General features: G+C 45.1%; 1 protein-coding gene across 1 annotated transcript in view; it reads right to left on the reverse strand.

Annotated features, from left to right (window-relative positions):
* LOC309548058 (plasma membrane calcium-transporting ATPase 4-like) overlaps positions 1 to 27,546 on the reverse strand; it is a gene marked incomplete at both ends in the record, with an annotated part of 1,291,629 nt that overhangs the window by 770,478 nt on the left and 493,605 nt on the right. The window contains 2 exons of the mRNA XM_082248025.1: positions 15,407 to 15,649; positions 24,327 to 24,541. Coding sequence (XP_082104151.1) covers positions 15,407 to 15,649; positions 24,327 to 24,541 — 458 coding nt within the window. The remainder of the gene's footprint in view (positions 1 to 15,406; positions 15,650 to 24,326; positions 24,542 to 27,546) is intronic.

The following is a 27,546-nucleotide window of genomic DNA, read 5'->3' on the forward strand; positions in this document are numbered from 1 at the left end:
TGGTAAGCGGAAGACTGCCTTCAAATCATCAAAAGCTCTAAGTTCCGGGGCGTGGCCGGATGTGAGCGAGGGTAGACGTGCCGGACCGGAGCTCTCTGTTAATCCTGCCACTTACCTCCGTTTTCGGTGTGCGGTGGGGCTGCTCTCCTATACCATCTTGTGGGGGAAGCTCTCAGGTCTCCAGCGATGCCATCCTCGACCCCAAAACCCGCCCGGCAGCCGCCACAGGACCAGCGCCAGACCCGCTCCGTCAAGAGCCAGGGCTCGGGCTCCGCCTCCGCCATCTTGGCGCCAACGTCTTCCCGGAAGAGCGGTGGTACGGGTGCAGGCATGGAGTCTCAGAAGCCTACGGACCCCGTGCTCTCCGGCACTTCTCAGGGACAGGCTCAGGAGGTGGTCGCGGACCAGCGGGCGATCACGGCCCCCATCCTGGAAGCCATAGATGCTTGCAAAGCGGCATTAATGGTGCGCATAGATCACCTGGCATCGGAGTGCACGCTCATCCGCCATGACCTGGATAAATTCAGGGGGAGACTCACTGCTGCAGAGGATCGCATCTCGGAGGTGGAGGACAGCTCACACTCCCATGGCGCTCAGCTGGCTGAACTCCAGAACATTGTGAAATCCTTGCAACACCGAGCTGACGATGCGGAGGATAGACAGCGCCGGAATAATGTAAGGGTGGTGGGGCTTCCTGAGGGGCTGGAGGGGAAAAAGCCTGCTGCATTTGCGGAGCAGTTCTTCAAACAACTGCTCTCTCTGGAGAATTTACCCCCCACGTATGTGGTAGAAAGGGCTCATAGAGTGCCAACTGGGGCCAGACCCCCTGGAGCCCCCCCCCGTCCGTTCCTGGTGAAGTTCCTCAATTACAGGGACAGAGACATGCTCCTCTCGGAGGCGCGGAAACACCCTGAACTTCGCTTTGAGAACGCGCGTGTCATGCTATTCCCCGATTTCTCGGCGGAGACACAACGCCGCAGGCGTTCCTTTACGGATGTCAGGAAGCGCCTAAGGGCCAAGGAACTTATCTATAGCATGCAATATCCTAGCAGGCTCAGAGTGCAGTACAAGGGCTCGGTGAAATTCTTTGACACTCCTCAAGAGGCTTCGGACTGGCTGGATGGCGTGTGATGAATCCTGACTGCCAGTGCTCTCGGCTGGCTCCCCTTTGGATGTGGTCCGTTTTTTCTTTTTACTTTTTTTTTGTTTTCCTGTTGTACGCTGCCCTGCTGTCATTCTCCTCCTGTGCCATTTTTTCTGGATATCTACGGCTTGTTGATGGTTTAGGAATGTTTACTTTTGGGGTTCCCTATCCTGCTATCTGGAGACTGGTTATTGGAGGAGGGGTGTGTCGTGGCGCCCTCCTTGCACACCGGGTGATCCGGTCTCAGGGACTCCATCGGAACTGTAAGAACATCTTCTTTACCGGACTGTTGCTCACATTGGAAAACTGACGTGCGTCACTGTTTTTTTTTGGGCAGTTTGGGACTGAAGCCGCATACCAGACTACGTTTTTCATGTTTTGGGAAAGCTCGTTTTTGTTCAACTTTCCCTTTTTCTGTGTTTGTTGGGGGGGTTGTTCTGGTATAATGGCATGGGGAGTTCTGCACCAGCACCTGTTTTTGTTTGCTCATGTATATTTTGAGGGGGTTATTTATGGGTCCCTTTTCTTTTTCATCCTGCCCATAGCCCTTACCTGGGCTCTGTGTAATTTTTTTCTAGATTCCCATGGCTGACAATATAAAACTTCTCTCATGGAATGTGAGGGGCCTGAACAATAAGTTCAAACGTGCCAGTGTCTTTCAGTATTTAAAGCTCATTAAGCCACATGTCATCCTCCTGCAGGAGACCCACCTTGATGGGAACTTGATTTTGGCTCTCCGTAGGCCGTGGATACAAAGGGCGTTTCATGCCACGTACTCCACCTATGCTAGAGGGGTCTCCATCCTCATTAGTAAATCTATCCCATGTTCGATCCAGCGGGTGATCTCTGATCCAGGGGGCAGATATGTGGCTGTGCTTTTGGATATGTACTCTGTTACCATGCTGATGGTCGCTGTTTATGTGCCTCCACCTTTTCAGATACAACTGCTATATGATTTAACTGATAAGTTGGCTGAATATTTGCATTTACCTGTACTGTTCATGGGTGATTTTAATGCCATCCTGGATGCTACCTTGGATACTTCCAACCCCAATAGACCGCCCTCGGTGGATCTGCTCACCTGGGCTTCCACGGTGGGCTTGACTGAACTTTGGAGATGGAAGCATCCGCTCTTGAGGGAATACTCTCACCTGTCCACCGCTCATCGTTCCTCTGCTCGCATAGATCTGGCGTTTGGTACTGCCAGAATGCAATCCCTTTTGACTGCCTCGGAATACAGGGCCGGGGGAGTGTCTGATCACAACCCGCTACTCTTGACAGTGAACCTCCAATTGGGGGCTGGAGTGCGGGGTTGGCGCCTGGCTGCGGGCTGGCTCCAACAGGATCAGGTCGCTTCCCACCTTGAAAAGTCGATCCAGTCATATTGGCCAGAAAATGTGGACTCTGCTGATCAGAGAGTGGTGTGGGAGGCATTTAAGTCAGTGGCGAGGGGAGAGTGTATATCGGCCATTAAATCCGCTAGGAAAGATCACAATGAGGAGATGAGGATGTTACAGGAGGAGGAGCGGAGATGTGCGGAGGAGAACGCGGCCTTGCCGTCTGATTCCAGCTATGCTGCATTGCTGGAGGCGAGACGCCTTCTCTCTCTTCACGTCTCTGATCTTGCTCATACAGAAGCTAACAACCTACGGGCTTCTATATTTGCACAGGGCGATAAGAATGGCAAGTTCCTGGCACTGCTGGTGGCTGACCAGCAGCCGCCAGTTAATATCCCGCTTATCAGGGCCGCTGGGGGTGTGCTCAGGTCGGATCCTCGTGACATTTTGGAGACGTTTACTGACTATTTTGAGGCCCTGTACGCCCCGCTACCGGATAGTGACTCTGTGCACGCGGATGCCCTCCTGGAGGGAGTTGACTTGCCATCCTTGTCGGCGGAGGATAGCGCCCTCCTGGATGCTCCGATAACAACTTTAGAGGTGGCAAGAGCCATTGCGGCCTTCCCACCACATAAGGCCCCGGGTCCTGACGGTTTCCCTGCTGACTTTTACAAACAATATTCCGAACATTTAGCGCCTAGACTTAGCTCTCTGTTGCAGCACTGTTTGGAGGTGGAGGAACTTCCTCCCTCTATGATGGATGCCTATATGGTGCTGCTTCAGAAACCGGGTAAGGACCCCCTGGACTGCTCCTCGTATCGCCCTATCGCCCTTTTAAATATGGACCTTAAAATCCTGACGAAGGTCCTGGCCACTCGTTTGGCTGGGGTTATTCACTCATTGATAGACCCGGATCAGACGGGCTTTATGCCGGGTAAATCTGTGGACACTAACATTCGGCGATTGTTCACCCATCTTCAAATTCCTGGGGAGGCGTCGGGGCAGCGGGTGGTGGTCTCAATCGACTTTGAGAAGGCCTTTGATTCGGTCGACTGGGCCTTTATGCACAAGACGCTGGATCGTATGGGGTTCGGACCCAAATTCAAGACCTGGATCCGACTCCTTTACGCAAGCCCTAGAACAGCCATAAGATTGGGCTATCTCACTTCTCCATATTTCCGGGTGGGGAGGGGGACGAGGCAGGGGTGCCCCCTTTCCCCATTCCTGTTTGCCCTTACCCTTGAACCCATCGCGACTGCACTGCGCAGCTCCCCGGCCGTGGGGTCGATTAAAGTCGGCTCTATTAAAGAATGTCTGGCGTTATATGCCGATGACATGCTGTTGTTCCTGGAGGATCCGGGTCCCTCCTTGAGGGCGGCCCTGTCCATCCTGAATGATTTTGGCAGGTGCTCAGGGCTTCGCGTTAACTGGAGTAAGTCCTCCATTTTGCCTCTCGATGACGGTGCTCGACCTGCTGCGGCCGGGGACCTGCCCCTTCGTTGGGTGGATAGCTTCACCTACTTGGGGATCAAGATAACTAGGCGTCCCCAGGATTATTTCTCGTTGAATTTGGCTCCTCTGTTGCCTAAACTCCAACAAAATATCCAAGCTTGGAAGCGCCTACAACTTTCCTTATTAGGTCGTATTAGTGTCCTTAAGATGAAATTTCTGCCTGTAGTCTTATATTTCCTCCGCAATTCTCCGCTATGGGTACCACTGACCTTTTTCCGGAAGTTGGACAGCCTCGTCTGTTCATTCCTCTGGTCGCCCGGGGTTCCCAGGATTGGCCTTCGGGCCCTCCAGGAACCGTGGGGTAATGGAGGCCTGGCACTGCCCGATTGGCGCAAGTATTATTTGGCAGGGCAGATGGTGTTTGCGCGGCGCTGGCTGCGGGCGGACGGGGAGGATTCGGCAACAATCTTGGAGGCAGCCCACCTGGGCTCCTTCGAAACCCTTAGGTTGGCGCTGTTTAGGGGTCTGGGCTCAGATCTCCCTTTAACGCTCTCCATGAGGGCGACTGTTAGGGCTTGGGCCCAGTCATTGAAGTTGACATGCCCCAGTTATGTTGGATCCTCCCCGTCCGAGCCGTTGTGGATGAACCCTACCTTTCCTCATTTTCGTCACTTACCTGATTTGATGTTGTGGGCGACGCGGGGTATAAAAACCTTGGGTGATATAACAGCGGCGGGGGCTCTCTTGCCGTTTGACCGATTGCGAGAGAAATTCGACTTGCCTAGCGGCTTTATATTCAGATACCTCCAATTGCGGCATGCCTTTCAGGCCCAATTTGCCTCATCCTCTGTTGAGCTGTCTCCTTCGGACTTAGAATGCGTGTTGACATGTGATACCACACTCAAAACTCTCTCCACTGTGTACAAGGATATGTTCCGACTTACACCCCCTGGCATAGTTAGATGTAAGGAAAAATGGACGGCTGAGGTGCCGGACCTACAGGGGGAGGACTGGGATGATGTATGGACGGAGCCTTTTAAATATTTAGTGGCTGCTAGGGACAAACTAATTCAATTTAAATTCCTCCACAGGATTTACTATACTCCGGCCCGTCTGGCCAGAATCTTCCCGACTTCGTCTGCGGAGTGTTGGCGTTGTTCCGCTTCCCCCGCAGATGCAACTCACATTTTTTGGGGCTGTGGCCAAATTCAGCAGTTTTGGACTGCGGTGACGTCCTGTCTCGCCGGGGTGCTGCTGACTCCGATTCCGCGAACCCAGCGAGTCTGTTTGCTGGGTTTGGTGGAGGAGGTGGTCCCCTCGGTGGCCCACAGGACTTTGCTGAGTGTTCTCCTATTCTATGCCAAAAAGGCTATTTTACTACATTGGAAGAAGGTTTCCCCGCCATCCTTACTGTTCTGGAAAGGCCTAGTGAATGCAATGCTACCCCTATACAAAGCCACCTATGTCTCACGAGGTTGCCCGAAAAAATTTGACAAGGTTTGGAGGGCGTGGGTGGACTCCTCAGACACTGTGGGCTGAACTGCATATGGTGTAACTGTTATGAAGCTGGTGGATTGAACGTTCTATAGAAGTATACTTATGCTATCTTGTATCTTAGCTTTGTAGTCCTGCAAGAACAGCCAGATACTGGGTCTCTTTAATGTTGAATTGACATGTGTTGATCCCGGGTAGGGGGGAGATATGGGGTGTTGTTTATGGGAAGGGACCGAAGGTTGTTTACTCCGGAGGCCGGTGGTAGGTCGTGCTGTCCTTGGACGGTGGCCTGCGCTGACCCCCTGACCTCGACGCTCCTGGTCTTCTCAGGGTGCTGGTGGTCGTTTTTGGGTGGGTGGGGGGGGGGGGGGGGGAGGTTGTTGTTGGGTTATTGTGTGCCTTTTTTTTGGCTGCTGTGTGTGTCTGTTTGTGTTACTCTGTTCTTTCTTTAAAAATCAATAAAAAGAATTTTTCAAAAAAAAAAAAAAGCTCTAAGTTCCCTGTGCTTGGTAATATCCGCTAGAATTTTTATCTCAAATCTCGTCCAAACCACCGGGTCAGGATAAGGATAGAAGTGGGGAAGATATGGATTCTTCCATAGGGGGGTGTATGGAGAAATAGAAAAAGGCCCACCAAAGGCAGCACCATGGGATACTTGCCATGCACGAAGCACCAACCCCATAGATACTGTCTAAGTATGGGGGGATCTATTCTCCCTATGAACCATATGTGCCAATGCCTCATATAAACCCGCCACTGCCGCCTCCAATGCAACAGCCGCGTTATCCAAGGGACTCGTTAGCCCCGCTATGCACAATGACCAACTGTCCTGCTAAAAAATATTTATAAAGGTCAGGAACCGCCAAACCCCCCTTCTTCCATGGCTGTTGCAGTATCTTCAGTTTGATACTAGGGGTGCCCCCCAGCCATAAAAAATCCGATATTACAGTATGAAAGGATTGAAAATGGCCTTGGGGATCCATACTGGAGAATTCCGAATTAAAGTAAAAAGGGGCAGGAATTTCATTTTAACCAGGTTAGCCCTCCCAATTATTGAGAGAGGAAGATTTTTCCAGGCACCCAGGCGCTGCTTAAAATACGATAAGAGTGGGGAAATATTTAATCTAATAAAATCCGTGACAGAATTAGTGATATGGAGTCCAAAATATTTAACTTGAGTCACCCACTGTAGCTGGGATGCAGCGGCTGAGGAAGGAAGGCCATGCCCCCTCACCAAGGGGAAGAACCTACAATTTTTGCCAATTGACTTTCAAACCTGAAAGTGGAGCAGCCCGATTCAAAATATGCAAGACCGCCGACAAGGAGATATCTGCATCATTTAAAAACACCACCAAATCATCAGCATATAATGCCACTTTTTCGACTAAACTACCCAGTCTTACCCCACTTGCCGTCAATGATGACCGCAGTGCCTGGGCAATAGGCTCCATCATAAGAGCAAAGATTCCAGCTGACAGAGGACACCCCTGCCTGGTACCGTGGCCGACTGGAAAAAAATTTGACAACTTGCCCCCAATTTTAATTGCAGCTACTGGTTGATTATAAAGTATTTGAATCCAAGTCAAAACATTTTCACCAAATCCCATTTTAAGGAGAAATGTCCTCATATAGACCCAGTCCACAGAATCAAAGGCCTTTTCAAGATCCAGAAAAGCCATAACACGGGTGTCTGGGAGGTCCACCCGCAGCTGAGTATGGGTAAAAACCCTTCTCAGATTGATATCCGTCGCCTTTGCAGGCATAAAGCCAGTTTGATCTGAGGACACCACAAGGTGAAGAATTTTAGACGATCTTGTGGCAAAAATGTTGGTCAAAATCTTTAGGTCCATATTGAGAAGGGAAATGGGTCTCTATGAGGCACAGTGCAATGGGTAATTTTCCTTTTTTGCTAGAAGAACTATGTCGGAAGCCCATCAGGCCCTGGAGTTTTATTATTTGGAAATGAGCCTATATCCACAAGCACCTCCTCAGCGGTAAATGGAGCATCCATCAAAACCCGGGCGTGATCAGAAAGAACCTGGAGGGGTATACCCTCCAAAATGTTTGCTAGGTCAGAGTGGTCAATCTCAGGCCAAGGAGCATATAATACACGGTAAAATTCCACAAATGTCCCGAGAACCTCCTCAGCCGAGGACTGAAGAGCCCCCCCCCCAGGGGAATATACTGAAGGAATAACAGTAGGGGCCTTATCGTCCGCTGTCAACTGAGCTAAGAGCTTACCATTTTGATCACCCTTCTCAAAATGATACTCCATACATTTTTGAGCATCACACTGTGATAAGTTGGAGAACTGTAAAGAAACCTCTCTCCTAACCTGCCGCAAAGATGCCAAGGACTCCATTGAGGGGGCATCAGCATGAGCTTGCACACATTTCACCTCTTTCTCCTGTAATGCTTTTATAGCAGCCTGCTAATTGACTCTAGCAGCCTTAATGGCCAAAATATATTCCCCCCTAATAACTGCTTTAAATGCGTCCCATACAATCTGGGGAGTGGAGGAGCCATCGTTGACCGGCCAGTACATAGCAACCCGCGCCGTCACTACCGGTTCAACTTCGGGCTCCTTCACTCAGCCAGGCTGAAGGCGCCAAAAACAGACAGCCCAGGGACAAGGTAAAGACAAAGTGACCTGAAGAGGAGTGTGATCTGATATACCCGTGGCAAGATACGTGGCATCCTTTACCTAAGGTAACAAAGATGAACTAGCAAAGGCCATATCAATTCTTGATGAGGTACCCGAAAGATATGAATATGATCTTTGTACAGGATGTCTCCATCTCCAGGTCTCAGTAAGCGCAGCCGGAGATCTGGATTTGGAGCCCTATTAAGGTTAGCCCTATTAAGGTTAGATGTATCCAATGACCCATCTAAAACAATATTGAAATCACCCGCAATCAAAAATTTGATAGGAAGAAAAGGGGATAGCTTATCCAAAATGTTATAAAGGACATCCCTGCAAAATGGAGGGGGTACATATACATTAACCACAGCTATCATATCAGTCTCAATTTTAAGGATAACAACCACGTATCTCCCCTCAGGATCCGAAAAACACTCCCTGCACCACACAATGTACACTTATGTAACAAAATAGTAACTCCTCTAGCATACGAAGAAAAACTGGCATAATATGTCTTTTGGATCCAATTCCTCCTTATTGTCGAAATTTTGTTTCCAAATAAAGTCTCTTGTGACAAAACATTATGGGGGTTCTGTAATTTTAAAAACTGAAAAATCTGTGACCTTTTAACCCCTAAATTCAGGCCCCTGACATTCCAAGAAACTATTCTGACATCAGTTACCATAATTCCATTTGGAAAATATTTAAACTTCAAAGACCGCAGGAAGACTCAACATCCGTAGGAGGCAAACTGATATTGTCCCAACAAGGGGCGAGAGAGGAGAGAAAAATAAATAAATAAATACATTTCCCCCACTGTTCCTTCAGCAAAAAAATAAAAAAATAAAAACAGACAAAACAAGCCAAAGAAACTTAATTACCCCTAACATCCTGTAAGAGGTCTAACAATGTCCGCCTCCTTCCCATGAAGAGAAAAAGAAAAAAAAACCCTTCGCTAGGTGGGGAACCAAAACAGTGGGGGTGGAACCTGAGAGGGACTATTCCAGACACACTCTAGCAGAGGAATTCAGGATCCCTTAAAACAGTGGAATAACAGTGGAATATTAGTGTAACAATGTAATAGCAGCAGCAACAAAAAACGAAAGAAAAACTAAAAACAAAAAAACATTCTGCATTAAAGAGTATCCAACCAATCAGCCACCCTAGCAGGATCTTCAAAATAATGAGTGTTACCATTATACACAACTCTAAGCTTGCAGAGATACAACATATTATATTGTACGTTTTTCTTACGGAGTCGCCTGCGTACATCCACAAATAACTTACTACGCTTCTGCAAAAGAGGAGAAAAATCAGGAAAAAGGTGCAGAATAATGTTTTCAAAACTAATTGTCTGTTGCATCCTTGCTTCAGCTAAAATGAGATCCCTATCCCGGAAATTCAGAAACCGTACTAAGAAGGGCCAGGGAGAGGAGACGGGAGGCCTCATATTAGCAGGCACCCTATGTGCCCTCTCCACCTGAGCATCTTCAACCGCTGGGAGGCATGCTCAAATTCATGTAGCAAGAGCTCCCTGAGATCATGTCTCCTTTTGAAAGTACTTTAAATGTAAGCGCAATTGAAGAGGGGAGATGAGTTTTTTTGTAATATTTTAACTAATAAATGCTGAAACTGTTTCACGCTATTGGTCCTCTTTTTTCTCCCTACAATCCTATATAAACTCCCTATGTGGGCCCCTGGTGGTGCCAATAAGCTGTGGAGGAACACCTGGAATGGTGGTGTCTGGAGAGAAGAGGTTCCAACCTAGTGAAAGGTGCCTGGAGAAGTGTAAGTTGATTGGAGTGGAGTAGATGATTTAAAGGCACATACAAATTATGGTCTGGTGAGTGTCCATTACCTTAGATGGGGAGAACAAATGGTGTGGAGAAGGAGCACATTATAAGAACTCAAAACCCCTTTAAAGAGCACCTGTTGTGTGGACTTTATGGACTGCTAACCATTTCTAATATTTGTTGCTTTTTCCTTGTTTTTGAAAAAAATAAGGACGGTATTTAACCACTTAAGCCCCGGAGGATTTCGCTGCTCAAAGACCAGGGTCTGTTTTGCGATTCGGCACTGCGTAAATTTAATGGATAATTGCGCGGTCGTGCTACGCTGTACCCAAATGAAATTGACATTTTTTTTCCCCCACAAACAGAGCTTTCTTTTGGTGGTATTTGATCACCTGTGCAATTTTTACTTTTTGCGCTATAAACAAAAAAAGAGCGACAATTTTTTATATGAAATTCACAAAATAATATTTTTAAAAATCTAATTTTTTTAACATTTTAGGCCAATTTGTTTTCTGCTACATATTTTTGGTGAAAAAAATCGCAATAAGCACATTTTTTTTGGTTTGCGCAAAAGTTATTGTGTTTACTAACTAGGGGAAAGATTTATGTAATTTTTATTGTTTTTTTTTTTTTTTAACTAGTAATGGCGGCGATCTGCAATTTTTTTTTGCGGGACTGCGACATTGCGGAGGACAGATCGGACCCTTGACTGACATTTTTGACACTTTTGGGGGTACCAGTGCTATAAATATGCACTGTTACTGTAAAAATGACACTGGCAGGGAAGGGGTTAACTTTATTGGGGATCAAGGGGTTAAATGTATCCCTAGGGGCGTGTTTATAACTGTGGGGGGGGGGCGTGGTTAGTGATTTAACCACAGAGACATACGATCCTACATAGCAGGATCGTACAGTCTCTGCAGTTACTTCAGGGATAATGACAGACGGCTTTGTTTACATCAGCCACCTGCCTTTCTCCCTCTCCAGCGGGAGATCGCGAGTGGCCGGCGGACATCGGAGCCGCCGGCCACTCGCGCGAGGACGTTACTGAACGAGCGGGGGCTCGCCCCCTAGAGTCTCGTGGGCGTAGTACTACGTCGCTTTGCTTAGTAGGGGCTGACTGCCGCAGTAAATAGTCGTGCGGTGGTCGGCAAGTGGTTAAAGACAATATATCAGCGCTGCTAATGTTATTATTCCCATGTCCCTAGATATATATTGGGTAAAATAACATCAATATTTTATGTTTTTTTAATTTTATAGTAGCTGTTATTTCTGCACAAAGAATTTTATGGTAAAGTTTGGGGGAGTTTCTAGATCCTCTCAATTAGAGCGCTGGGTGTGTGTTTGCAGGTGTTTCTGCATTAGCAAAACAAAATTCGGTGTAACCGAAAAAATAACTGCGCAAATGGAGTGATATTTAACAATAAATATATAAATGTGAAAAATTAGGGAATTTCTTCCTCTAGCGAGCAGCAATAAAAACGTGAAAACGCAATATGTGATAGTGAATGTGGGTTATTGCGCTCAGCAGTATACTCACAATAAAGTGCTAATGCATAAATAACATAAACATATGAACCAATTATTTAAAGGTGAATATTCCAATGAATATAGCAATAATAAAAATAATAAACATAGTCCTTGAAAAGTGCTCGGTGCAAACTTTAAGTTCCAGCAGCAAATACAATTGGACTTGATGTGAAATGCCTTCACCAATCACCATACACCCAGTGCTCGGATAAAATACTTCTTACCAAAAGAAGTTGACCCCTTAATTATAGGGGGTCATGATCGCAATGTATCTCCACAAGAGCTCCAAAATCTCCTATTACAGTCTTCACATCCAGTGTGTGATAAGCCAGAAGTAAACAGATGACTCCGAGACTCCGGACTTTGCTATAGTCATGCAGCTGTCCTCAGGTGCTGCCCTGTACACGGCCCGCTGCAGCACTGCTCTGGGATCACACACAAGCCCCGCCCACTAGCCCAATGCTGCTCCACACTGGCAGCTCTCCTCTCCTCAGGCTGCTCCTCTCTGCTATCCCCTTGCAGGCTCTGCCCAGTCAGCCGGTCACGTTGATTCATAAATCATCACAGGGGATTGTATTTTTTTATAACGTGTGATAAAAAGGGGGGAGAGTCCAGCACACAGCCGGACTTCAGACTGTGCACAATGACATGTAGGGACAGCGAGAGGATAGATGGAGGATTAGGAGCCCTTCCTTTGTTTGCATGCAGTAATAGCTATTACTGCATGCAAACAAAGGAAGGGCTCCTAATCCTCCATCTATCCTCTCGCTGTCCCTACATGTCATTGTGCACAGTCTGAAGTCCGGCTGTGTGCTGGACTCTCCCCCCCTTTTTATCACACGTTATAAAAAAATACAATCCCCTGTGATGATTTATGAATCAACGTGACCGGCTGACTGGGCAGAGCCTGCAAGGGGATAGCAGAGAGGAGCAGCCTGAGGAGAGGAGAGCTGCCAGTGTGGAGCAGCATTGGGCTAGTGGGCGGGGCTTGTGTGTGATCCCAGAGCAGTGCTGCAGCGGGCCGTGTACAGGGCAGCACCTGAGGACAGCTGCATGACTATAGCAAAGTCCGGAGTCTCGGAGTCATCTGTTTACTTCTGGCTTATCACACACTGGATGTGAAGACTGTAATAGGAGATTTTGGAGCTCTTGTGGAGATACATTGCGATCATGACCCCCTATAATTAAGGGGTCAACTTCTTTTGGTAAGAAGTATTTTATCCGAGCACTGGGTGTATGGTGATTGGTGAAGGCATTTCACATCAAGTCCAATTGTATTTGCTGCTGGAACTTAAAGTTTGCACCGAGCACTTTTCAAGGACTATGTTTATTATTTTTATTATTGCTATATTCATTGGAATATTCACCTTTAAATAATTGGTTCATATGTTTATGTTATTTATGCATTAGCACTTTATTGTGAGTATACTGCTGAGCGCAATAACCCACATTCACTTTCTGCATTAGCAACCACTATTGCTTTTTACAGTGCCTTGCGAAAGTATTCGGCCCCCTTGAACTTTGCGACCTTTTGCCACATTTCAGGCTTCAAACATAAAGATATAAAACTGTAATTTTTTGTGAAGAATCAACAAGTGGGACACAATCATGAAGTGGAACGAAATTTATTGGATATTTCAAACTTTGTTAACAAATAAAAAACTGAAAAATTGGGCGTGCAAAATTATTCAGCCCCCTTAAGTTAATTCTTTGTAGCGCCACCTTTTGCTGCGATTACAGCTGTAAGTCGCTTGGGGTATGTCTCTATCAGTTTTGCACATCGAGAGACTGAAATTTTTGCCCATTCCTCCTTGCTAAAAAGATCGAGCTCAGTGAGGTTGGATGGAGAGCGTTTGTGAACAGCAGTTTTCAGTTCTTTCCACAGATTCTCGATTGGATTCAGGTCTGGACTTTGACTTGGCCATTCTAACACCTGGATATGTTTATTTGTGAACCATTCCATTGTAGATTTTGCTTTATGTTTTGGATTATTGTCTTGTTGGAAGAAAAATCTCCATCCCAGTCTCAGGTCTTTTGCAGACTCCATCAGGTTTTCTTCCAGAATGGTCCTGTATTTGGCTCCATCCATCTTCCCATCAATTTTAACCATCTTCCCTGTCCCTGCTGAAGAAAAGCAGGCCCAAACCATGATGCTGCCACCACCATGTTTGACAGTGGGGATAGTGTGTTCAGGGTGATGAGCTGTGTTGCTTTTACGCCAAACATAACGTTTTGCATTGTTGCCAAAAAGTTTGATTTGGTTTTATCTGACCAGAGCACCTTCTTCCACATGTTTGGTGTGTCTCCCAGGTGGCTTATGGCAAACTTTAAACGACACTTTTTATATCTTTAAGAAATGGCTTTCTTCTTGCCACTCTTCCATAAAGGCCAGATTTGTGCAGTATACGATTGTTGTCCTATGGACAGAGTCTCCCACCTCAGCCGTAGATCTCTGCAGTTCATCCAGAGTGATCATGGGCCTCTTGGCTGCATCTCTGATCAGTCTTCTCCTTGTATGAGCTGAAAGTTTAAAGGGATGGCCAGGTCTTCGTAGATTTGCAGTGGTCTGATACTCCCTCCATTTCAATATTTTCGCTTGCACAGTGCTCCTTGGGATGTTTAAAGCTTAGGAAATCTTTTTGTATTCAAATCCGGCTTTAAACTTCTCCACAACAGTATCTTGGAGCTGCCTGTGTGTTCCTTGTTCTTCATGATGCTCTCTGCGCTTGAAACGGACCTCTGAGACTATCACAGTGCAGGTGCATTTATACAGAGACTTGATTACACACAGGTGGATCCTATTTATCATCATTAGTCATTTAGGTCAACATTGGATCATTCAGAGATCCTCACTGAACTTCTGGAGAGAGTTTGCTACACTGAAAGTAAAGGGGCTGAATAATTTTGCACGCCCAATTTTTCAGTTTTTTTATTTGTTAACAAAGTTTGAAATATCCAATAAATTTCGTTCCACTTCATGATTGTGTCCCACTTGTTGTTGATTCTTCACAAAAAAATACAGTTTTATATCTTTATGTTTGAAGCCTGAAATGTGGCAAAAGGTCGCAAAGTTCAAGGGGGCTGAATACTTTCGCAAGGCACTGTAATGGCTGTGTGTTGAGTTATTTTGGGGGGTCAGAAAATGTACACTGTTATACAAGCTGTACACTCACTACTTTACATTGTAGCAAAGAGCCATTTCTTCAGTGTTGTCACATGAAAAGATATAATAAAAATATTTACAAAAATGTGAGGGGTGTACCCACTTTTGTAAGATACTGTATATATTGTTTGCTTTTGGGTACACATATACTTTAAATATCCCCAATATCTACCAGATCACCAGTCATCAGGGCAGCAGCTCTGGCATGAGGGACCAACTCCCTTCCTCTACCAAGATATCTGTCACCATACAGAGTCATTAAAGAGAGAAAAAAGGTGCAGGGAGCCCACAAGCAACAGAGGTCCCTTGCCCTCTGCCTGCTATTCTTACACATAGCTTCCAGGGTTCTGATCCTTCTTAAAATGTCCAACATGATTTCAGTAAAGTTAAACTTCTTTGTTCCCTAGTTTGTTTTGACCATATTTTTATTGTAAAGATGCACAGACATGTACAGGTGAACAGGCATCCGATGCCATGTGGCTTTCACGCAAATGTCTTAATTGTAATTCTTACGATGAAGCACCTTGAGCAAAAAGCATCAAGGTTTCTTCTTTATCGTCTGTTTACCTCGACATGTCCGTGCATGTTTACAATGAAATTATGGTGAGAAAGACAAACATGGGATTTAGATGGTTTCATCTTACTTAAATTTTGTTGGATATATCAGGAGGAGACGCATTCGGAAAGCTGTGTTCCTTGAAGCATAGGTTATGTAAAGCTGTCTCTCTTGCAGCAGCAAAGTCCTTGTTACCTCTTTGCTTCATAACTGACCTGGCTGATCCACACTACTGTTTTACTTTTAAAGAACTCTTTTTATCTAATTGATGTTTTTCAAACCAGTCACTGTCTCACCAAGATTTTTGATGTGTATGCAGAGTTGATAGATATTCCATTGACTATCAGTTCCAGAATTCTCGGGTTTAAAGTCTCAGGATCAGGAATTTGGCGGTAGTGGGTGCCACCTACATAAGCTTGAACAACAGTCATTCGATTCATAGTTAATGTGCCTGTCTTGTCAGAGCAGATGGCTGTAGCATTACCCATAGTTTCACATGCATCCAAGTGTCGTACTAGGTTATTATCCTTCATCATTTTCTAAAAGAAATAAAAAAAAAAGATAAACAGAGATACTGGTTCATACATTTCACACTGCTACATACACATATTTACCTCCAATTAGAAGTTGACATTTACTGTGAGAGATATCAAATTTGATAGTATATCACCACGACAGGAAGTAAGGTTATACAACTTCAAAGAATTTTGCAATCGCTTGAACTGAATTTGAAGAAGGTCAGCATTTAAGCAAGATGTGGCGGTAAAGATATAGGAAAAAGAGGGGGGGGGGGTCCAAAACAGACAGACAGAATGAGAAGAGAAAAAGCTTACCGTGTACTGGGGAAGAGAAAGAAAAAGCAATATAGAAGCTGATCTCCGGCAGGGGGAAGAAGGCTAGATAGGGCAGACAGAGAACTGTATGTGCCCCTATGGGTAAAGTGGAAGGAAATTTTGGCAAGGTGTGGAAGAAAAAGAAACCCTGCAAAGGAAGGTATAGCAGCATTTAACTGCAGACCAGGGAAAAAATAGTCTTTATGATTTTTACCTATTAATGCATTTTGTAACTGATTTATACTTTTTTTTTTTTTTTGTTATGTTGTCTTGTCTTTTGCCTAATCATTTACATGCTGATGGTGCCTATTACATAAATTTGCCTTTATATTTGTCTTCTGCAGCTCCAGTCACTTGGTAAGTGACATATTTGTTACTTCTATTTCCCAGCCCTCTGTAAACCCCAGCCAGGGCAAAGGAACGTGAGTATATGCAGCATGTAGTGAACTTCTTGCTCTGCCCAATCTCCCAATTACAGCTTTCAGCTTGTTACTGACATCACTGCTCCACATTTGTTAAGCCAGCCATAGATGGTTTGAATTTTGGTCGGTTCAGCAGGGACAATACCACAAGTGCCTGTTGTCATGCATTTTATCAGTGGTTGAGTTGGGGAAAGAGGGAGCACAGAAATATTACACCATTGCTGGTGTCTAATGGATGTAGCTGTACCTGTAATATCCAGCAGTACCAAGACTTCACTGTGATAACAGACAGAAGTAAGACAGCCCCATACTACTATAAAGATAAGGTAAAAGCCTCCTTAGCAACCTGGTTCTAAAAATGATGTGCCTAGTGTTGGGCTTTAAAGCTCTGAATCTATGAGTGCTCAGGGCTGTGGATTTGTGGGTTTAGTATCTGCAAGAGGGTATCTTGTGAACTGTAGTTTACCTCCCCCCACCCCTTTAGCTAAGCATGCTGAATGAGGTGTCTAAGGTCTGTGATAGACCTTTCTTGGAGTCTCAGCACTTCCACTACAGTCAGGAAGAGGGTAGCATCAGGATTAGTAGTAACAGAGATACCAAGCTTTACGGTAAGGATGGTAAATTCAGGAAGCAGGAGGGCAACAGCAGTGTGGAGTGTAGGAGGTAGTCAGCAGGAAGGGGTGTAGAGGGTGGCTTAAGGAGGGTTCAGTGGGACAGGCAGAACTTCCGCTTAGAACATACGGGATTAAACCAGAACCAATGGCAGAATTTACTGTGACTCCAAGTGGAAGCTCTATTCAAAATGGGCTTTTATATTTCATACAGTATCTCACAAAAGTGAGTACACCCCTCACATTTCTGTAAATATTTTATTATAATTTTTCATGTGACAACACTGAAGAAATTACACTTTGCTACAATGTAAAGTAGTGAGTGTACAGCTTGTATAACAGTGTAAATTTGCTGTTTCCTCAAAATAACTCAAAACAGCCAAACCGCTGGCAACAAAAGAGAGTACACCCCTAAGTGAAAATGTCAAAAATTGAACGCAATTAGCCACTTTCCCTCCCCGGTGTCTGTGACTCGTTAGTGTTACAAGGTCTCAAGTGTGAATGAGGAGCAGGTGTGTTAAATTTGGTGTTATCGCTCTTACTCTCTCATACTGGTCACTGGAAGTTCAACATGGCACCTCATGGCAAAGAACTCTCTACATCAAGATGGCCTAGGCTATAGGAAGAAAGTTGCAAAGATTTGCCCTTGGGACTTTAAATGAAGTGCGACACGGCCAAAGATACAATGTAAAAAGTAACTTTATTGGAACATACGTCAGCAGGTAAACACAGACAGGTACCATAATATGGTAACTGTCTGTGTTTGCTTGCTGACATTGTATGTTCCAATAAACTTGCTTTTTACATTGTATCATTGGGCAAGTCGCACCTCATTTAAAGTCCCAAGGGCAAATCTTTGCAACTTTCTATGTTATTGAGGGATGGAGGTGCGTCACGGGGTGCATCAGGGCATATTTTAATATTGTACTGTATATTAGGTGGAAGATACCTGCTGCCCATTCGTGGTTTGCTGCACCCATTTGACCCTATATATATTTTGCATTTTTATACTTTGAGCCATTATGGCTATACTATTATATGATGGTAACTTTTCAGCCAATTATCCCATGCTCTTTCCCTGTGCTGCAATTGGCGTCTCTGCCCTGGGATCTGCGATGCTTTTTATCCTTGCGGTCCCTGCCTGCCCACCCTGATGGGCGGATGGCACCTGCGAGATCATTGGCGTCATGTGGGGGGCTCAGCGTAGGATGTCGGCGTTCCCGCCGTGATGTCATCGCACCAGTCCATGCGGCCATGTCGCACCATGGTGTGGTTGGATGTGCGCTCAGAGCTGTCCTCCCCACATGTTGTCGGCCATTGCTAGGGATCTCCCTTCCCCAGCCAGCCGCACCCACCTGATGTTGGATGGGGTCCAAGGGGGCTCGTTACAGATACAGATAAGAGAGCCCAGCCCTGCACTTGCCTTCAGTGGCTCCACAATGTTCGATGATGATGCATGCAACTTTTTGCCAGAGCATTGCTTCAATATGGAAGGTCACACCCATCCACGTTCTTGTCTTTCAGACTGGTGATTTGGTGGCTGTGTATTCTCCTTTCCCTTTCTACATTATCACATGCACTAGGTTTGCATTTCATCCTCACTCTCTCTCCAACTCTCCTTTACCCTTACATCATATGTCATATCCTATGCACCTGTTTATTTCACTTTGAGGCCTCTGGAGCCATTTGGTTTGCGTCTTGTTTTGTCATTTCATTCAACTCTAAATCGCACATCATTGATACTCTTTTGCTTTACTGCCCACTTTTAGCATTTGATCTGAGCATCAGATACATTCTTTTTGAACTTAGGCTCACTCTTAGTGTTATCAGTTGATACCCCTTGTAACGGAACCTCCGACCCACACAGACTTGTCGTCTTCCGTCAGTATACGGCTTCCTCGCAGTCATGAACATAGATATCAAATTCCAGCCGCCGTCATACAAAGCTAGCCTGACACTTAGCTTGTACTAGAATCACACTTTATTGAACAGTCACACAGAATTTATATATACACTTGAGAAGTAGGTCAGTCACTACATAAATAATGACCCAAAACATCACACAATGGTTACATAACAAGGTACAGCTGACTCATGGTTAATCCCATCTACAGTGCCTTGCAAAAGTATTCATTAACATGCTAATAAACTCAGCACATTTAAACCAGACTGGGATGACAAGACTGCCTGCAACAAAGCTAAAACAAAATACAAAATTACACATTATCTCAATACACAAACAATAGGAAGAGACCCCAGTATCAGTCTGCCTGTCTCCTACATTTTAGTACATGGAATACACATAATTTAGGAGTCACAGACTTAATGGCAATGGTCTACAACAGTCTAGGTCTCACAGTGTAAAGTGGGATTACATCTTCATATTTCTATATGAAGGTATTGCTGACAAATATTACTGTCCCAGTTGAAGCAATCCAAACCATTAAGTATCTGTCTTTCACTTCCAGTGACGGTGAACACCGTCACATATCTTCCCCCCAAAGGTAGACTAACCAGATATCAGAGAAATACTATAAGTGTCAGCGCGACTGGTAACCTAATTCAGATTTTATATAGTGTGATAAAATAATCGCAGCAGCTATATCAAAATGTGCATATCACTGTGACTTCCAATATAAAAGCAAAATCATACGGTACAGCGCTACTAGCACATCATCATGTGCAAAAATGCAATAAAGTGTCTACTTGATCTACTTGATCAATAAAGTGCTATTAAACTAAAGTGCTAATCAATAAAGTGCTAGAATATTAAACATGTGAACCAGGTAACAATTTAGATATACTACAGTAATGAAAGCATGTGCAAATTAGGCAATAAATAAACAGTGCAAAATCGATTATGGTGTGCTCATAAATGGACAATCGATAACAAAGTGCAATAACATCCAGTATAAGAGTCCAAAATATGGAATAGTGATTTTTTAGAATCCACAAAATGCTCAAGTGCTGAATAAAATGGACAGATTATCCAGTGCTCGTGATCCCACCGCCATGAATAGATGGGCCTCTCACCTCATAATGTGACCCGTGTTTCACCAGTGGGTCACTCACGCTTGATTACTTAAGGGAAAGGCAGGGTCACTCCACCAAATCTTGAGATAGGGCATTTCAAGGGTGAATCACTGTGCTGGGTTCCTATTCCATGTACTCAGACACCACCATATACAAGAAAGGAGGAGAAGGAGATCTAATGCTCTCTGTAATAATGTGTTTATTTTAACCAATTACATCAGTACACTCACGTAATCCAGCACATCAGCTGTGCGGGCTTCTCATATAGATTTGTGCGAGAGGAGAGATGCACAGGACCGCGTCCTGTGTCTGCTGCCGGGTCACCAGGTATCAGACCTCCAGTCGGTCTGTGCCTGAGTTAGTCGGGTAACAAGTCCCAAAGAGTCAATCCATCATGGCAGCTTCCTTGACAAAGTTTCACTTAGTTTGTAGGTTTATCCTGGCAGGGCGCATGGAGCTCTCATAGCCGATCAGTCTGTGGAAGTCTGGTTTGGGCAGGCCAGACTGGGCTTCTTGGTCACCCTGTGTCCCTAATAGACGCAGGGTGACTTAGGCAAATGAGGGACCTAGTGGGCTGAGAGAGGGGTTTTCCAACCTTTCTAAGGTAGGCTGTGTTCCACGGGCCCTCCCAATGCCTGCACCCACCCAGTCCCGCAAACAAATTGTCCAGAAAACAGCGTTACTCACCCAGCCAACCTCTGGCCCTTCTCCCGGGAGTCTTTTCAGCCGCTGGAGAGAAGACAGGGTGGTGGGGCTCACTTTGTCAGGCTGTTGGGGATCTGAGCTGACTGTCCAGCATCCCTGAGATATAAACGTGAAGACTGCAGTCCCATCCACTACCACAGGAACTCCATCTTTTGTATGTTGAAGGCAGAGACCAACCGCACTCTGCTCTGTTGCCAGCTCTTCTGCTGGGTTGGTGCCATCATTCTGGGGCACCAACTGCTCCTGGGAAGGGGAGCTCCATCTTCCTTACCCCCATCTGGTGGTTGGGTACTGTCTCCCAGATGCACAGATCCTGGCTGGGGAGGGAAGACAGTTTCCTCCGCTCTGACTGTTGGGGAGGGAGGACAGCAACCTCGTCTGCTTTCTCTCCCTGGGCCTCCGGAACTGCCACAGATGCGGGGCAGAGGTCGTTTACTCTCTGTCTGGCTGCCAGCGCTTCAGCTGGGTGTAGAAATACTCCCCATACTGATTGCTGATATTACTATTGTGATGGTACTAATTGTTCCTATGAGTGAAAGACAGATAAGTAATGATTTGGATTGCTTCAATATTTGTCAGCAAAATCTTCATATAGAAATATGAATCTTTCATACCAGCTTACACAGTGTATTCCATGTTTGGCTGTGAGAGAGACACAACGACTGTAATTCGCAGACTTTCCTATTGTTTGTGTATTGGGAGGGAATGTGTATTGTGTTAAAGTTTACCTGTCTGCTCCATTGTTAAATGTTAATGACCTCACATTGTTCTGTCCAGATGACTAGATATTTAATTTAGTTCCTGTATACACTTTCATCTGCTACTGTAATCAGCCAGAGGGGAGGGATTGTGTACACTGTATGGGAGTGTAAAACTCTGTTCCTATTGGATTATGAACGTCACGTCCAGTCTTCAACAAGGTCCACCTGGGCGGTAACCTTGTGGGTATAAACTGTATATAAGTCTGTTTCTTGTTCAATAAAGTTGTTCTAGAGTTACTTCACCCTCAATCTGTCTCTTATTGGGGGAATATGCTACAAGGGATTGCTATGGTCTTCCATACTCCCTTAGATAATCACTAAGCTCTTGTAAGAGCTTGTGTAAGAGCTTGTCCTGCTGCACTCTCTGGGGAAAGAGAGATTCACCCATGGGAACCAGGAGCCTTGTCGTAGGTGGGTAGGAGATGGCGAGACCCTAACCAAGCTGCGGCGGTTCGTGAGGTCTGAAGGGGTTACGGTGTCTGGTGGAGTGCTTGGAGCCCTTGGGAAGCACTAGGAGCATCTGTTAACGGAGGTACCCGGTCGGGGTGCTGGTTGATCCGTTACATTGGTCTGGGGCGGTTATGGTGTCTGGTGGAGTGCTTGGAGCCCTCGGGAAGCACTAGGAGCATTTGTCACTGGAGGTACCCGGTCAGGATGCTGGTTGATCCGTTACAACTATTTACTCACACTTTAAATGAGTCTGATGCATAGATATGTCTTCTTTAGCCATCACCGTGGATGCCACACCATGTTGGTCTGTGCTTGTGTTTGGCCCTATTTGTCCTTCCGGGCCCTCATGAATCCCAGGCCTACAGCTCCCGGGATAGACATTCCCAGTGGCAGCCAATGGATCATAAGCATGCGATTTCTTTTACCAGATTTGTAAGTATGGGCCCCTTGGTGGCCCCTTAGTGTTTCGCATTAGCATAACATTATCTACTATCTCTATTACATGCCACAAACCATTTATTTCTTAGAAACCATGTGTTGCAGCAACCCCTGAGGAAGTGAACGGTTGTTCACGCAACACGTCCGGTTATCAGGATGCACTTTCATACCTACCATGGATTGCGCTATGGAATACTGAACTTGACTATGAATATCAATATTCTATGTATAACATCACAAATCTGTTTCATAATTTGGTACCTGTCTGTGTTTACTTGCTGACATTGTATGTTCCAATAAACTTGCTTTTTACATTGCATCATTGGGAGTGTCGCACCTCATTTAAAGTCCCAAGGGCAAATCTTTGCAACTTTCTATGTTATTGAGGGATGGAGGTGCATCACAGGGTGCATCAGGGCATATTTTTATATTGTAGGCTATAGGAAGATTGCCAAAACCCTGAAACGGAGCTGCAGCACAGTGGCCAAGACCATACAGCAGTTTAACAGAACAGGTTCCACTTAGAACAGGCCTCGCCATGGTCAAAGGAATTGAGTGCACGTGCTTAGCCTCATATCCAGAGGTTGTCTTTGGAAAATAGACGTATGAGTGCTGCCAGCAGAGGTTGAATGGGGTGAGGGGTCAGCCTGTCAGTCAGACCATTCGCTGCACATAGCATAAAATTGGTCTGCATGGCTGTCGTCTCAGAAGGAACGCTCTTCTAAAGATGATGCACAAGAAAGCCCACAAACAGTTTGCAGAAGACAAGCAGACTAAGGACATGGATTACTGGAACCATGTCCTGTAATCTGATGAGACCAAGATAAACTCATTTGGTTTAGATGGTGTCAAGCGTGTGTGGTGGCAACCAGGTGAGGAGTACAAAGATAAGTGTGTCTTGCCTATAGTTAAGCATGATGGTAGGAGCATTATGGTCTGGGATGCAACTGGCTGCACGAGTACTGCCGGCACAGGGGAACTACAGTTCATTGAGGTTACCATGAATGCCAACATGTACAGTGACATACTGAATCAGAGCATGATCCCCTCCCTTTGGAGACTGGGCCACAGGGCAGTATTCCAACATGATAACAACCCCAAACACACCTCAAAGATGACCACTGCCATGCTAAAGAAGCTGAGGGAAAAGGTGATGGACTGACCTCCATACCTAAACCCTATTAAGCATCTGTGGGGCATCCTCAAACGGAAGGTGGAGGAGCGCAAGATCTCTAACATCCACCAGCTCCGTGATGTCGTATTGTTGGAGTGGAAGAGGACTCCAGTGGCAACCTGTGAAGTTCTGGTGAACTCCATGCTCCAGAGGGTTAAGGCAATGCTGGAAAATAATGGTGGCCACACAAAATATTGACACTTTGGGCCTAATTTGGACACTTTCACTTAGAGGTGTACTCACTTTTGCTGCCAGCGGTTTATACATTATTAGCTGTGTGTTGAGTTATTTTGAGGGGACAGCAAATGTATACTGTTATACAAGCTGTACACTCGCTACTTTACATTGTAGCAAAGAGTAATTTCTGTGTTGTCACATGAAAAGATATAATAAAATATTTACAAAAATGTGAGGGGTGTACTCATTTTTGTGAGATACTGTATTTAAGTGATCAAATTATATTTTCTTAATTCTCAAGGTCAAGTAATAACAAAAGATACAAGGGGAAAAATTGAATGCAATTAAGTGTACTATTGTGAAAAAAAAAAAATGTAGATGTAGCAGTTCAGGGCAGATTGAACTGAAAAAGACTGGTTAATGAAAGTTATCCAGTTAGGGTATGGTAGCTACATTGCTTCTGGACCAGGGGAGTGGGGCATTTGCCAGGCAGTTTGTTAAAATGCTTTGAAAAGTATTATTTTTTTTTTTTCTTTCAAGAGTTACCAGCAAACCATGAAGTAAATAAATATAACATAATTAACTGTTTACAATAATCCTACAAATACCCACCTTTACAGAATAAGCTAAGGATATAGTGACTGCAAGAGGAAGCCCCTCAGGAACTGCAACCACCAGCACAGTGACACCAATAATGAAAAACTTTACAAAATACTGAATATAGATTGGAGTACATTCTGCTAGCCATGGTTGTCCCATTACACCAAAGGTGTAAATAACAAAGTAAAGCACCAGGATGATCACTGTTATGGCAGACATAATTAGACCTGTTAACAAAAGAAAAATCAATATTTCTGATTAGTGTGCATGTACGAATATCCATACACTAGGTATATGCAGTTAAGCCATTAACCAAAGGTTAAGCAAATTGGCAAACTTAAGTTGATCAATTTGAGAATTACAAGCAAAAGAATTTGTGGAAGGGGATGAAATTCCAACTTCCTAACAAAATAAAAACATGCGTTACGAATCCACTGGAGGAGAAGCTCGTGGATGCAACTTCAGCCAGAGGGAAAGCACACAAGCACACATTAAATCACTGAAGGAGTACATAAGCACAGCATGAGTCAGTGGTAGAGTTCATGGGCAAAACATCAAATGTTGGAGGTGTGCACAGGTGCCATGTCAAAGTGGCAGTTGCTGGGTAGGTGTAGTAGTTACGTATGTGCTGGTCCCACAGCATTGGATCTCTGTGGGAATATAATATCATGTCAGCATTGCATCAAAACTATGCAAACAGTGTTGGATGGATGACTCTGCTTTCTTAATTTCACAATGTTGGCATGCACTGTTAACATTTTTTAATCAATAGCATAGTCCATCCCCAATTTGCCAAAGAAACAATGGGGTTGATTTACTAAAGCTGGAGAGTGCAAAACCAGGTGCACCTGTGCATGGTAGCCAATCAGCTTATAACTTCAGCTTGTTCATTTAAGCTTTGGCAAAAAAAAAAGCTGATTGGTTTCTATGCAGAGCTGCACCATACTTTGCACTCTCCAGTTTTGGTAAATCAACTCCAATGTATCTTCAATATTGTAGCAATGGATGTGATGGTTGATGGAAAACTCAAATGCACATGTAGAACATACTTAAGGATCTCAAGTGGAAGAGAAAAATCACTTGTGCTTTTTGGGTGGGGTGGATGGCAGCACTGCTTGACATGTGCAGTATGCATGCAGTACAGTATTTCCACCTTGTTCACCGTTTTGTTGAGAACTACCATGGTCTCTTCAGAAAGAGCTACCAGCCCATTGCCATAATCCAAATTATATAGAGAGAAGGGGAATGTTTGTTGGAAACCAACTAAACATTAAAAAGCTGGACTTTCAAAGGCAAATCAAAAGATAGTCTTGATAAACGTAATTATTAAAAAATAAACTTTTATTACATACATTTTAAAATTCCAGAGCGGAGGAAAAAACACCTCCACGCTCGGTGAAAAAATGTATCACATCATAAAAGAGAGAAAGAAAGAGCCACACATCATAACATCAGCCCTCAAAAATTCCACTCGCCTGCTCGCATTTTGCGAGTGGATTGATGAGCAGGGCGAGTAAGAACAGGGCTGTACTGTAGGGGGAATATGCAGCTCCTCCGTTCAGCCTGCCCCTCCTGTCACAAGGCTGTGTGTGTTTCATACCCAGTGAGCAGCCCCCTCCAGGAATGGGAGAGGCTGCATCTTACATAGTTACATAGTAGGTGAGGTTGAATAAAGACAATAGTCCATCCAGTTCAACCTGTGTAGGTGTGTGTGGCTGTAATCATCTCACATACCCCTGAGATGCTCTGCTCTGCTTTCTCCCGCCCTCTCTCTCTCTCTCCCTGTGCCCACACACTCAGTGCAGCCCGTGCCTGTGTGAAGACGTGTGGGCGGGAAAGTTTCATTAGCAGCCAGCAGCTATATGGTGAACATCTCTGACTGAGTAAGATGAGCACCGTGACCGGACTTACTCCCCCCTACCCTGTCATCTTCCTCTCTGTCCCTGTCATCTTCCTCTCACTCTTCCTGTCACCCCCTCTCTTTCTCTCTGTTTCACCCCCTCTCTCTCTCCCTGTCACCCCATCTCTATAGAATTGAAATTCATCAAAAAACTCTAGGTCTTTCTGACTAAAATTTCAGTAGCGCAGGGATGGTGGTAACCTCTTACCATTCATACAATAGGTTCAATTGAATCACTGTGGGTGCTGATGTACCACAATGAAAATATAATAAACCAAACAATTCTAAATATAAACTTCACAGATAAGTAAATGCATAAGATGAATGCATAAATAAAATAAGATGGAATCAATAAGAGTCCATCAAAAGTCCATTAAACTTGAAGTACATGGAGCAGGAGGAAACTGTTCATCCATAAAGGGTCACTAGTGTAGGTTTATAGGGAACACCCTTGCTTGCCACCACCAATGTGCTGGGAGTTATACAGCTGGATTTTAGACTCACCATAAATAGATGCCTCCCCACTTTCATGGAACAGGCACATATAGCATGTGGTACAAGCATGGTTCCTCCGATCCAGATCCCCTGATATACTGCCGACAACTCCTCTCAACCAGTGTATATCGATGTCAAAAACAGAAAGCCTCCAATAGCGTGATACCATTTCAAACATAAAATGTATTCATAAAACTTCAAATATCACACTCACTTTTGGCAGATTGCTTTGCACATGAAAGAAATATATAAAACTCCAAGAATGGGGCTCAGGAGACACCGGTAACCGCCTGTGGTTCCACACTGGGTAGATCAGTCACTTGGGGCTCCTCTCCCTTGTTGCTAGTAAACAATGTGGACGGCGTATGTTCCATGAAAGTGGGGAGGCATCTATTTCTGGTGAGTCTAAAATCCAGCTGTATTACTCCCAGCACATTGGTGGTGGCAAGCAAGGGTGTTCCCTATAAACCTACACTAGTGACCCTTTATGGATGAACAGTTTCCTTCTGCTCCATGTACTTCAAGTTTAATGGACTTTTGATGGACTCTAAGAGCCGGTTCACACTGGGGCGACCTGTCAGGCGACCTGGTCGCCTGACAGGTCGCCTGCCATAGAGAAGCTGTGGACCCGTTCTAATAGGAGCGACAAAAGTCGCTCCGACTTAGAAAAAGGGTCCGGAGCTTCTTTGGGGCGACCCGGAGCGACCTGCATTGACTTCAATGATATGAAGTCCATGCCAGCCGCTCTGAGGTCGCGGTGCGAGCTGCGCACCGCGACCTGTGAGGTCGCCCCGGCAAGTCGGATCGCTCATATGTGAACCGGCTCTTATTGATTCT

Source organism: Pelophylax lessonae, assembly GCF_965119305.1.
Source record: "Pelophylax lessonae genome assembly, chromosome: 2".
NCBI lineage: Eukaryota > Metazoa > Chordata > Amphibia > Anura > Ranidae > Pelophylax > Pelophylax lessonae.